Here is a 13,460-nt window from a genome sequence, read left to right on the forward strand (position 1 = left end):
CAGCAGTTTGGCCAGAGCCTCAGAAACTTACCAGTACCCTTGAACTAACCAGACCCCCTGACTTGATGTGTGTCAAGTTGAGGGTAATTTAATTAAACACAGTATTCACCATGTAAGCACAGCTTTAACTGGAATAATGAAAGTCAGCTAGTTTCTCCTCTTTGCTCAAAGTGCATGTTAAGATGTTTTATAAATGTTATGTCTTACTCCAGCAGTATCACAGGTATCTAGAGGCAGCAGTATTTTTAGTCACAGTCAAACCTGCAGTGAGACACCCTGTACTCATTATGGGATGTTTGCTGAACATCCAGGCCCAGCACACAGAACAGGAAGAGTAAATTCTGTTAAGTTGTACCCACAATGACTATGTATTTTTGTATCTCAGGGTCAGGTCACTCCATGCTGTCCCAAGATGTATTCTCTTAAACCAAGACATGTTTATGTAGGTATATATGTTTATATAATTTTTATTTTTGAAAATGTTTATGACCTGTGTTACTCTTCCTTGTGACACAGGTCATACTTTCACCTTGACAAACATCTAAAAACCTCTCTCTAGTTAAACTGATCACAACTCATGTCCACAGAAAGGCTATCATCTGTGATTAATGGTCACAGATAGACAAAAGGATCTTAAGTTGGTTTGCTGGTTCCAATTCCTTAGAAGTGACTATTTGCTGATTCTCTCAGTGTTCTATGATAATATAAATACATATAAGTAATAAATAATGTTAATGTCAGTTTGGGTTCTTGGAAGTTATAATGGGCACTTTCACTCAATTGATCGTGAAATTGGCAAAATAGTAACTGATGAAAATAATTGCAACCCTGAAGAGGACATAAGCCAAAAGGGTTTGGGAGCCATTAATATATTTGCTCACACTCCTTTGTAATTCAATTGCCTATAAAGCATACTCTGCCAGATATACCTACCATTTCTATTGTAGTTAAGTGTCCTTGTCTTCCTTGACAGTTTCTTATTCATAAATGGCTACTGGACACTCAAACATTCCACATTAAAAAAAAAAAAAAAAGTATACTACATGATGCACCATACACACACTGTTCTAACATGTAAAATAGTTTATTTTTGTAAATGTTTCTAAATTCAATTCCACAAACTCCATACTCTGTACACTTCAAAAGGCATTTTCCAAAAAAAAAGGAAAAAAAGAAAAAGAAAAAAAAAGGAAAGAAAGAAAAAAATCTGACTACTTTACACGACCAAGAAAATGTAGCACAAACACACTGGCAGGATGATGTAATATCATACAAGAGAAGAAAAATATCAAGAAACAATTTTGTTACAACCATTCATTGAGAAAATATATACAATTGAGTCTTCGGAAAGTTAAAAAAATACATGCCATATACATTACAAGTTCTAAGACTGTCTCCAAAATTTTACAGTCAACTTGAAATTGTGCACGCAAAAACTCTTCTGTTTCTAAGTATGTGACTTGTGAAGTGTCAGTATAAGAAATATTTCTGATTAAGGAGAATGCCATTTCTGTCCAAAAAAAAAGGTAGAGCAACCTCTGGTTCCAAATAAAGAGTTCCCCTCATTCTTTCCGTCACACACTGGTTCGTCTAATTCACAACAATGATTAGACGTTTGCACCTTGTTTTAAAAGTAAAGTAAAAACAGAAACAGATAAATACATGTTGTTGTTCCTATTCGTGTTAAAAAGTTAAAAAGTTCGTTTTTTTGGATTTCAAAACCTAATTCACAGTTCTTTAAAATCAAACCTGATTAACAGCAAACAGATCACAACGATCTCTTACTATTTGAAGAGTCTCTTTTTTTTTCTTTGATTCTGTAACTGATAACTCGTTACGTCAGTCAACAAAAATATTTCTTTTTATGAGTGGTCAAAGTATGTGTAAGTCACAAAACAATACGCTACAATACCTTACTTTTAATACAACAAAAATACTTTGTGAATTATTGTGGTTATATTACAAATTCTGTACAGAATAATCATAATATATACTCTCAAACTGAAATAACGTCCATCTTAAATAAATTTCAATGACAAACAGAAACAGAAACAATTCAAAAAACACCCAAACATCAAGAAGGTTAAGGTAGTATTTGGTCGGTTATTCCTATAGTTTTCTTTATGTACATTTATACAAAAGTAACAGCATGTCTTCTTCAATCTTCAAAAACAATAGCAATCTAGCCTTCTTCAACTCAATCTCATCATTTTGAGAATAAAATTCATTCACTCAGTAATAAATACAAAACCTCTCGAATTCCACACAAATCACATGACAGAGACCTATGATAAAACTGACTCATGGAATCAAGTATTTTAAAAGTTTTTTTTTGTGTGTGTGTGTGTGTGTGTGTGTGTTGTTTTTTTTTTAAATTTTATTATTTTTTTTTAGTGCAAGTTAATATTCCCTTCGCAGTATTCATTGCTGTACATTCCTCATTCAGTGATGTCTACATTTAGTCATACGGTATACATTAACAGTATGAAACAAAAGGGCCTGCCCTTAGTAAGCAATAAGGCCGCACCCTGCACAGTGCTTTCTCATTCGCTGGTGGATTCTGCACCCCCATGTACACCAAACAAACACACAGATACATACAGACAGACTGAGGCGTCTCGTACAGCAGAGCCTCTCACATATGGCACAAGTCACATCCTGCTACTGTGTTAACATTTTCCCTTCCTCCACCCATGATCTTAATGAACTGACATGTAAATTCATTCATCTCCTCCAAAGGTTCAGGCCTTCTGCTCATTCATGAAATGACTTTTTTTTTAGTGTGAAGCCTCTTTTTTTTTTCTTCTCCGTGCAGAGATGACAGCATCCACACACTATATAGCAAGGAATGCATTTAGGTTTGTCGTCTTTCCTTAGTTAATCCACTTCCTGCATTCAGGAGCTCCACAGTGGCAGGCGATCTTGTGCTGATCCTCCACGGTGTCAAACTGGTAGTCGAAGCACAGCTGGAGAAAACGGATGGAAAATGTTGCTCAGCATCATGGTTGCACATTTCAAACCAACGCTCAGTCTAATTAAAGGAAAGGACACTCACCTCCTCTCCTTTTTCAATTCTGCGAATGCAGCTGATGATGATTTTGTAGCCCCTTTCAAATGTTACCACCTCAGCAACACAATTTGGGGCACAAGAGTGGTTGATATATCTGCAGAAGAAAAAGAGTTGTTTCACATAACACAAAACTTTACAACATTTTACAACAAAAATTACTGCAAATAGTAAAAATTTATATTCTGAACTTAAATCAAGTGTTTTAATTGTATAATCTGAATTTCAAAAAATGTAAATTATGTCATTTTCCTTTAAAATCCCAACTTTTTATAATTCGGTTTAAATTCCAATAAAACAGGTTCGCAATCACCGCTACGTTTATACAAATTCAAATATGGCACCAGCCAAGTTTATAAAATTACTTGCAAAATGTTTTCAATTTCTGGCTCCAGGAACAGCACTGGACTGTGAGGCAATACTGGCGTAGTAGAACGAATGGGACACCATCTTGGAATATGATATCCAGTTCTTTTAATACGTCAGCACAGCACTGTGCCGAAGCTGGAGCTGCACAACCATGACAGACGTTATCCCACACACATCCGTCACAAAAGTATTATCACATTTTGAAACAATAGATCCAGTGGACATTATATTTAAAAGCCACCAGGAGCTGTATCAAGATATTGGTTTCATGTTACATTTATGTGTGGGCAGGGAAAGACACTGACCATGGTGGCAGGAAGGAAGTTAGGTAACAGACACTCTGTGTATAAGCTCAGTCAGAAATTTACATTGAAATAAATGGGTTGCCATGTTTAAATACTTAACCCTTTAAAAAAATAAATAAATAAAAAATAACATTTGTGTTTTGTGGCAACATTTGGGCCTGAACATACAAACAAGTCACATAACCGCAGACAATGCACGTGGAGTGTGATTGTACCTTGCGAGCCCTCCAGTTCGAGTGGCATCAACAACATGTTCACTGTCGATGCGGAACATGAATACTGCTCGGTTCTACAAGGGAGAGAAAAGTTATTTTCTGACAAAAGTAACTTTAGAAAAAAGATGTTTTATTTCAACAGGGATTTAATGCAAATCTACATACCTGAGATCTATAGATCTTCTCCTTCCTGATGGCAACCTCATTACGGAGGATGGTTCCATTGTACTCAATCACCATAGTTTGTTTTTCAATGTCTCTGGCAGCAAACAGCCCCAAGCCCTGTGAAAACATTACACATAGCTATTTATTTTGTCCACAAGAGTCCATAGGAGCATTAGTCTCATTCCATCATAACTGATGATTAAGCAGAATATCTATTTTAAAAACCCACCTGGATGCGGGAGCGGGCAAGATAGACATTGGCTCTCCACTCACTCTTCATCCAGCGGTACTGAGAGGACCTGGGGTGCACTACTGGAGGCTTGCTATGGGGGGCGCCACCTTCTCCTTGAGCCACATTCTGGTTAGACCTGGCATTGCTGGTGGATACAGTCTGTGGTTGTGGCCTTTATTTTCAAAGGGACAAGCCATGAAATAAACAATGTCAAAACAATAATTCAATAATATTTTGGGGAACATAAGGTGAATTCAGGAAATCTTGTGAGACAGCCTATGACCACAAATTAATATCAGCTTCACCCAAAGGTACCTTATCACCAGTGAAGTATAGGAGGAGCTTGTCCTTGGTTGGGCGCGGGCACTACCGGCTGGATTGAACATGAGAGGCAACTCCACAAGAGGGTTGCGTCCGTAACGGAACGAGTACCTGTCACAAGCCTCCACTCCAGGGAGCTGAAACAAATAAGTAAAGAGGAGTTATACACTGCAGCCTCTACAGGCTGTGATCTGTACAAGTGTTTAAACGTCAAGATGGGAGTTTAAAAAAAAAGAAAAATCTCAAAAAGCAGCAACAAACCGATTCAGTGATCTTTGTGACTGCAGGAACCGTGAGTCCAAACAGGTCCTCTCCTTTCAGATAAACAGGGAACAGCTTAAGAGTGCCTGATTCAGTTCTTTTCTCAGCAACAGGACCCAGAACCTTATCCCACACTCCTATTTACAGACAAACACATTACAGTTAAACACTGTACCCTGGAAAGACTGGAACACACAACAATCATATTTCTGTAAGGAATCGGTGAGGACAAACCTTTAGGAGAATTGTCAGTCAGGACCAGGTCTTGGTAGCCCTGTTCGATGACTCTGATGGTAAACTCCGGCAGTCCCTCTTTGTCTTCAACAGAGCAGACATAGCGGCAACGGCGGTTGCCATGGCGCATGCTCCAGTAAATGCGGCAAGCCTCATACCCGACTGGAAAGATGGCTGTTGGGGAATGGAAAGCTGCCATTTGTAGAGGCGTTAGCTGGCCCATCGCATGCAACACCAGGCTGCCGACTCGAAAGGTGTAGCCTAACTCGGGCTGCTGCACCGCGGTGGCAATCTGACGCACTTCGTCTCTTTGGACATAGACACGTCGGAAGACGGCGAAGCAACGCAGCTCATGCTCTAGCGCTTGTCCCGCTGTCCCCCGGGGCCGGTGGGCGTGACATAGCATGGTCTTGTCCTTGAAGAAGGTGCACTGAGCTTGCAGAGCACAGGTGAAATGGTAGACGTTGGTGCAGCGTAGGCGGTGGCAGCCGCTGGTGGCTCCAGTCTGCTGACAGTAGGCACAGCGGACCGTTTGACCGCGACGCAGCGCAAGCTCCACGTTGATGAGGGCGCCGGCCTGGGTCTCGTACACCTCGGTGGACCACAGGGCGCAGTTTAGGTGAACCCATACGTCGAGATCTAGGTTAAGCAGCCTAGCGGGGCCATCGGTGATGCCATCTCCAAACTGGTGGCAGAAACAGCAACGTCTCTGGTCCCGGAGCAAGGCAGGAGGGCGCAGGGAGGCCCCAAGTTTGTTGAGGAGCTCATCAATCTTATCCTCATCTGGGAGTTGGGAATTCCCTCTTGGCACCACCACCTGGATGGTCCACTTCCTCCAACGGAGTCCTTTCTGTCTTTTCCCCTGGTGCCAGCCATCATGGGACCTCGGCCGTGCCTTCAGCTTCACTGTCACTTTGATGGCATCAGACTTGTTCTCCATCTTTGGTGTCTCACCTGCTGTGGGGAAGGGGATGGGCGGGGTAGAGGGGGGAGACAACTTGGGCTGAAGCTGGGCCAGGCAATGAACATCCAGCGATGACATGTTGTTACTGTACTGGTGCTGGGCTTTAGAAAGGCTCTCAGTTTGTGCTGATGCTGGGAGGAGGGACATCGAGTCCTGGAAATATGGGAGAAGAAGAATGACAACCAGCAAAACACAAAACAGTCATAATAACTGCATGTTATTTAGATTCACTGTTGTGTTTCTGCCTGTGTTTCACTGCTTCGAACCTTAGTTTCTGTACTTGATCTAGATTGCAGCGGTGATGCGGAACAGTAGAGAAGGAAGCAGCTGTTACTGCAGAAGACCAGGTCTTCTTCAGATTTCAAACGGCCTTCAGATTCCTAAGGAGAGAAATCAGTCCAAGTTTTAACAGGCTGAATAAGGAATGAGGTGTTAAATCAAAGCCTGGCCAATGTGAACCGCTTATGCCCAACTGACATTAAAAGAATTAATGAAATAAACATCAAAAACATGCAATATTTAAATAACCAAAATACTCTCAAGACTGACGTCATGGGATATGCTGTTTAACCCACTAATTGATCCGAAATGGATTTAACTCCAGCAGGCAGGATTTACATAATCAGAGGAAAGTGTAGTATTACTGTCGTACTGTGCGTGTATGAATATGTATGGATGTGTGTGGCTGCCCTTCAGACCAAATATTATTGACTTTCTATTAGCTATGGTCTCAAAATCACACTTTAATCACACAAGTGGTCTAGTTAAAGGGCAATCTGACTACTTAACATACCTTCATGTGGGCAGGGAGATCTTTCACGGATTTCTGCACTCCATTTCCCAGAACCACTACCTTACAGTTGCAGCACCACTGAGGTTTACCTCCAGGGCTGGCAGGGGTCTTCTGGTCAGGTCCTCGAGCTCCAGCTGCACCTGATGCAGCAGAAAGCATGTTTTTAAAAATGATATCCATTTCAAAATACATTCTGTGATTGTAAACCTGCAGAGGTATGATACTTGACTTTAAGTAAACAAATAAACATTGACTCGGAAAATAACACAGCCTATCGCAGCAGTGAAAGAAATTAAACTAGACAATTGAGCCATTGTGTCTTGGTGAGTTGTCCACTTTGGTATCCATTTATCTGTGCTGACAACACTCATTAGGCCTGTTACTAGGGTTTTGACAGCAATAAGCAGGAGTTTGTATGCCACAGCCTTCTAAACAAAAATCGTTCACTCTATTTCATTAGCTGAGAGACTCAGTGAAAATCAATAAGAACGCCTGTCAGCACCTGGGTAATATGCTGCCCTCAGCCCCAGTCAAATAATGATATGCAAAACAAAATAGCTGTTTGTAAATACTGTTAAGAAAGATAATTGCTCCTGTGGATGTTTAAGGGGGAACAATTACATATTGAGATTGCGTTGCTGCATTGTGCTTTTTCACAGGAAGTCATTATGATAGGTTTAAATCAGACATGACATTTCAATTAAAGGCTGTATTGCAGTACTTGAGGGAATCAGAGATGCTCTTGTTTAATTTAAGTTTATTCCCTCACCTGGGCTGTTGGGATGGAAGCGGAAATGATGTGCATGCTGCTGCTGCATCATCCCCTGTGGTCCACTGGGTTTCATCATCTGTCCCGGCCGCCCATGAAGCCCTCCATTGTCTCCTTGTCCGTGGAAGAGCATGGGAGGCCGAGGCTCCATGCCGTGGGGGCCCACTCTTGGACCGCTAAGCACAGATAGGGACCCCCTGTCTGGGGTGCTGCTGACCTCATAGCTGCTGGGGATCTTCACACACAGTAGGTCTGAAATGGCTGCCACTACACCCGTGATGTTCTGAGGAAAAGAAACAAACAAACAAACACACATGAAAAATCCAAGATTGAGTCTTTAGCTTTTCATTTACTCCTCATTTACATCCCTGGCTATTTTTGTGGTGCTTTCATGTAAGAAATAACAAGATATGAGCAGCTATGAAACAATCTCTGCAAAAAACACCTTTAAGTTGAAGTTAGGACCAGTTATCATCTCATCCCTCACAGACTGGCCAGATTTTGCCCATTTTTGAGTCACTGTTAGAGATTGACAGTACTACAAACAAAAACTAGGCCTAAATCTGTGCTGAATTATTATGAAATCTCTGAAAAGTATTCTTACCTCAGCTGCAGCTGGTCTCAATGTGATCGCTACAGACACCAGCCTTTGTTTGGAATCATTAGACGCGGGGCCAAAGGGGGAGCCGAAAAACATTGCAGATGGCTCTGTCTTGATATCTTGCAGTTTGATCTCTGACCCTAGAAGATGAAAAAGGAGGAAATTCATAAAACTTGCCACATTATCGAGGTATGCTGGGATTATGTTATTCAATTGCATACACAAACTCATCCAATTAATTATGATTTCTTTTTATTGGTAGCTGATATCTACCTTTCCCATCAGGTGCAGGAAGCATGGGGAGTACAGGAGACAGGCAGGGGGATGGTGGCTCTTCCTTCACCAGAGAAAGGTCTGGGTAGCGACTGATCTCCATGCCAGCAACACTCTCAGGAGATGAGGACGGAACAAAGCTGTCAGGGGTGTCTCTGTCTTTGCAAGGCTCCTGTCCTCTGTTACTGTTAACATTTGGCAAGGAGAAAAAACATTGACCAACTCTGTCACAACCATACAGTCACAACTGATCATCAAAACATGATCACACAGGATTAATCAACGTGGGAAATGTTAGTGGCGATAACCGTGCTTGATTTATCCGTTACCTGAGCTCCTCCTGGTTGTTGTGTGGAGGTGTGGGGAGGGAGGCTGGAACATCCACAGTTTTGGGTCCCTGTGCGATGGCCCTGGCAAGCAGATCTTCCTCAGTCCTAAATGGGACATGTAGCGGCTTCGGGACCAGGCCTTTGGACACTATATGAAACAAGAGCACAGTGTCATTATGAATGTACACACACAACGGTTGTTGGTCATGAGGAAAATACACACACAACAGTTGTGGAATGTTAGATAGTAGGAAGAAAATCTTACTCTGTCACTAAAACCTTTGTTGGAAATTGTCTTCAGATACACTCTCATGTATTCTTACCCATGGCAGCAGCTTTGCTGGCCAGCTCTTCTGTTGTGGCAAATCCGTTGATCATTTTCTGTCGGTTCACAGGTGGTGGGGTGGGAGGAAGAGATGCCGGTGGTGTTGGCGGATTACTCAGGTTACTCTGCTGTAGGAATCAACACCAACGCAATGTCAGCACACCATGCTGCAGACACACTTGATACACATCACTCCGTTTACCCAGTTTAAACATACTAAGGTAAGCAGGTACGCACCTTGTAGGCCAGTTGGGAGTAATAGTCAGAGACTCCATCTAGTGAGGCGCTGCCAAAAGTACCAGATAAGAGGTTCTCTCCATTTAGCTGGCCGCTGCCATATGGAGCGAAATGGGCAAAGTTGACCCCAATCAGGGGCTCCATGAGGGGCAGCAGGGAGAGCTGCTGTGTCAGGAGAGAAACACAACCAGAAAGAAAGGAGAGGAGTAAAATCAGTATGTAAGTGCAAAGTATGTAAGTGCAATGGATAGTGCAATGATACAATAAAATGTGTATATAAAAATGAATAACATACAAAAACAAGACATTTATAGCAAATAGAGTTTGTTTGCTAAGCAGTGTTAAATGTGATGATATCAAACTCCATCTCTAATGAGTGAATCAGCTTCATAAAGTTTAAGTCAATAAGCCTCAATCAATGAGGGACTTGCAATATAATCACAAATCCCCTTCCACTCTCCTGAATAATAACAGCTTCTAATACCTGAGGGTGTGCAACTGTCATCCAGCAAGTACCTAATTACAGTAATGTGCTTATGATATGCGAAATTAGTGTCTATGCACTCAGTAGAGACAATTTTCTATTGTGGCAGTAATTAATACTGTGAAATTTGGAACAACGCATTGTATGAGGAGCAGGTGATACAGTGGTAAAAATCAATCTTACCTGTTTGATTTGGGTCATTACGGTGTCAGAGGTGGAGTGCATCAGTTGCCTCTCATCCCCTTCCTTCTTCCTCTTCTTGTACCGCGAGGCAGGTTTCTCCCCTCCCTTTGGTGCTCTCTTGTTCCTCCCTTTTTTCTTCTCCTGTTCAGGGAGCAGAGGTCCAGGGAAGTCGGGGGTGCCATCCGAGTACGCCTGGAGATGAGAAGAAGATGCTGTTGTATAAAAAGGCATGAACAAACTTCAAATCACTTGAGACGCATTAAGGCTTCAAGTGAGATGTTTTCAAACACAAAACTATGACTCATTGAAAAAAAAACCGTCAGCGATGACTCATGCCAATTCAACTATAATGTGCCTCCCATCTGAATCACTTAGCCGGTCTATGACTCACTATGTTGATCACCCCCTCAGAGCTCTGTAAGTGTATGACTAACACAAAGACTGACCCCATTGCTGTCCATGGAACTTTGCCTCAGCAGGGTTTTGCAGTCTGCAGGCTCCTCCTCCTCTGAGCGCAGGCTCTCCTCTGACCTCTGCTGGGGCAATCCAGGTGGAGGTGTGCTCTTGTTCTTCAGAAGGTGTTTCAGCAGTTCATTTCCAGCCTCACCCTTGTTTGGACTTTGCCCAGTGGGGAGGGGAGAAGTGCTCCCTTTGCTACCCTCCTCCTTCACAGAGCTCATTTCCGAGCCGACGGGCCCTTCTCTTGGTCCATGACACTCGCTGGCGTCAGTCTGCTCCAGCTTGATGTTGTTGAGGATCCTGTCGTGCTCCTGGGCCTGTGTTCTCGCTGTGTCTGATGAGTGACCAGGTTGTCCAGACTGACCTCCGGAAAGCTGCCTTTCCAGCTCTGAGTGACTAGGGGTGGAGGATCCAAGCAAGGGGGACCTGGACAAGTCCTGGTCTCCAAAGAGATGTGGGTTTCTGGTTGGAGTTGAGGAGGTGTCTGAGACGCACGGTGTGAGAGGAGCAGTTAGGTCAGAGTGTGGAGTTGAGGGTGTCTTGACTGAATCTGCATCATCATCTTTCTTCTTTTTGCGGGTCCTCTTCTTTTTCCCTTTCTCATCTGGGATGATGTTGGAGTAGAGTTGGATAAGTGACTGACCTGAACCTGGAAAGTTAGATGGTAGAGGTGTAGCAGAGTCAAACGGTGGACCCTCGCCTGGCATCTGAAGCATCATTCCTGGGCCACTGAACTGACGAGGCCTCTGCTGACCCTGGGGAAAGTTAGGTGCTTGTAGGGCAAGATTATCAGGCCCCATACCAGGCCCCATACCAGGCCCCATATCGGGAGGCATCATCCCATTGCCCATCATGGCCCTCCTATCACCTTGCATAAATGTTCCAGGTGGTGAGCCCATTCCAGGCTGCATGCCCTGCTGCTGGGGGAACACTGGTCCTAGAGGCTGTTGTTGTAGAGGGGGCCTCTGAGGCTGCATGAAGTCTTGTGGCAGCTCTGCATTAAAGAATGGCATCTGAGCAAGTGGTGCCATGTTCCCATCTGGCCCCATCATCCCCTGCTGCTCCATTTCCATACGATGTTTCAGGGCTCTCTGACGCTCCACTTCCTGCATGAGCTGCACCCGCTGTCTCTCCTGCTGCTCCCTAAGCCTCTCCCTCCTCTCCCGCTCCTGAAAGCCCTCACTGAACGGATTGTTGTCATCAAACTTCACACCACCTGGCTGCATGGGTTTAACACTACCTGGTGGAACTGGTGGTGCTTGGGGCTCCACGGGCATTTGTGAGTGCGGAGGTATGTTACCCATTGGCATCTGATGGGGCTGGCCTGGGTTTCCCACAGGTACCTGGGGGGGCATTATTGGTGGCATTCCCGGCCCGCCCATGGGCATGGGTGCACCTGGATGCCAGCCAGGCGGTGGATTGGGCATACGTGGAGGTGCGTTTGTCTGGCTGGGATGAAGTGGCATCTGCATCATTGGGTTTATGGGAGGCTGAACCATTGGCGGTCCACTGGGGACCATGCCTGCAGGGCCTGGCATTGGGTGGATCCCAGGCATTATGGGCGTCATATTGTTTTGCTGGTGTTTCACTCGGTACTCCTCTATAAGTTCAGCATGCTCCTTCTGCTGCTTACGGATCTGGAACAGAACATATTCACAAAAATGTGATTGAGGTGCTCTATGAGGATTACAGTGAAATTATGTATTGCTTACAAGGTGTTTTATCTCATTTACAAAACAAATTTATGAGGACGGGTTTACCCAAGGGAGGAAGTGAATGATTTTGCTTTCAAATAGAAACAGAAGAATTTAACTTTAGAGCCAGAGTTGGAAAGTACAATCAGCCAAAAGCCTTTTTTTCAGCACTGTTCTTTCAGGGAGTCAAAGCAGGTTGACAGCTGCAGTGGAGACTGTGTGCTTTGAATTCTTTTCTTTGCTTGGCTATAATTCTTCAAGTCTGCTTGGAAAGAAAGCTAAATGTATACCTTCCTATGCATACCTTATACCTACATTACCTATTTTATCAATTTGATTCATTAATTACTATTCAACAGTGATTAAGTCTGCTGTGAAGATGAAATACAGTCAGATCAACATATATAAAAGTGTACTAAAGAACTGAAGGTGATGAAGATGAAGAATTAACAGAGGTATGTGTTTCTCATAAATCTTTTACATGTTAATCATATTTTCATCTTTCACTTAGTCTGTTGTTGCGATGCGATACAAATGATATAATCTCATGTATCTGTGAGATTCAAATCTTTGGTTAGATATTTATTAAATTACTTGATAATAGAAAACAATATTGTTTAATCAAAATAAGGTAGTTTGTTATTTCCATGTTTTTCTGCTACACCTTAGCACCACATGGTGCTCACAACATGGTTCTAAGTAGCCTGGTGTTTGCTCCCACATGAGGGCAAATATTTGACCCACAGGCTGTTATTTGCCAATCCCTACTTTAAAAATTAAACTCAGCTCATGGCAAAAATTAAAAAGGACAATGCTTGGGGTCGCCATTGTGTGGAGTAGGGCTGAGACAGAATTCAGTGTTGGAGCTTGACAGGCCGAGCATTTACCTGCTCCAGTTGTTTCTGCACTACACCCTGCTGCTCTGTGACATGTTTGAGCTGCTCTGCGTCCTCCTCGGGGAACTCTCTCCCTGCCTTCTTAGCTGTTCTCTGCTTGGCAGACAGGGCTTTCTTAGACTTCCTGTGAGCGCCGATCTTCTCTTCCAGAAACTTCTGCTGCATTTGAAGTAGTTGCTGAGTCTCCTGGAGCCACTCCTCGTACTGAGCCCTCTGAGCGTTGTCTGAAAGAAGAAAAGGGCTCTTTTGTTAGCTTCTTCTTGACAGCATAAAAAACAAACATC

At 43.2% G+C, this 13,460-nt stretch overlaps 1 protein-coding gene across 10 annotated transcripts in view; it reads right to left on the minus strand.

Moving 5' to 3' along the window:
- Nucleotides 1-1,065: 1,065 nt before the first annotated feature.
- Nucleotides 1,066-13,460, minus strand: part of kmt2cb (lysine (K)-specific methyltransferase 2Cb) — a 61,305-nt gene continuing 48,910 nt past the window's right edge. For 9 of the 10 annotated variants that reach the window (XM_018676586.2, XM_051070007.1, XM_051070011.1 and 6 more), the window contains 19 exons: nucleotides 13,168-13,400; nucleotides 10,574-12,223; nucleotides 10,128-10,319; nucleotides 9,461-9,625; nucleotides 9,222-9,351; nucleotides 8,899-9,046; nucleotides 8,570-8,754; nucleotides 8,300-8,436; nucleotides 7,696-7,978; nucleotides 6,927-7,066; nucleotides 6,400-6,513; nucleotides 5,170-6,286; nucleotides 4,936-5,072; nucleotides 4,669-4,811; nucleotides 4,351-4,525; nucleotides 4,122-4,238; nucleotides 3,957-4,030; nucleotides 3,056-3,164; nucleotides 1,066-2,966 (listed from right to left, as the gene is read on the minus strand). In XM_018676586.2, the coding sequence (XP_018532102.1) occupies nucleotides 2,874-2,966; nucleotides 3,056-3,164; nucleotides 3,957-4,030; nucleotides 4,122-4,238; nucleotides 4,351-4,525; nucleotides 4,669-4,811; nucleotides 4,936-5,072; nucleotides 5,170-6,286; nucleotides 6,400-6,513; nucleotides 6,927-7,066; nucleotides 7,696-7,978; nucleotides 8,300-8,436; nucleotides 8,570-8,754; nucleotides 8,899-9,046; nucleotides 9,222-9,351; nucleotides 9,461-9,625; nucleotides 10,128-10,319; nucleotides 10,574-12,223; nucleotides 13,168-13,400 (5,342 nt within the window). In that variant the 3' untranslated portion in view covers nucleotides 1,066-2,873. The remainder of the gene's footprint in view (nucleotides 2,967-3,055; nucleotides 3,165-3,956; nucleotides 4,031-4,121; nucleotides 4,239-4,350; nucleotides 4,526-4,668; nucleotides 4,812-4,935; nucleotides 5,073-5,169; nucleotides 6,287-6,399; nucleotides 6,514-6,926; nucleotides 7,067-7,695; nucleotides 7,979-8,299; nucleotides 8,437-8,569; nucleotides 8,755-8,898; nucleotides 9,047-9,221; nucleotides 9,352-9,460; nucleotides 9,626-10,127; nucleotides 10,320-10,573; nucleotides 12,224-13,167; nucleotides 13,401-13,460) is intronic. The other variant, XM_051070006.1, reaches the window with a different exon arrangement.

Source organism: Lates calcarifer, linkage group LG4 (assembly GCF_001640805.2).
Source record: "Lates calcarifer isolate ASB-BC8 linkage group LG4, TLL_Latcal_v3, whole genome shotgun sequence".
Lineage (NCBI taxonomy): Eukaryota > Metazoa > Chordata > Actinopteri > Centropomidae > Lates > Lates calcarifer.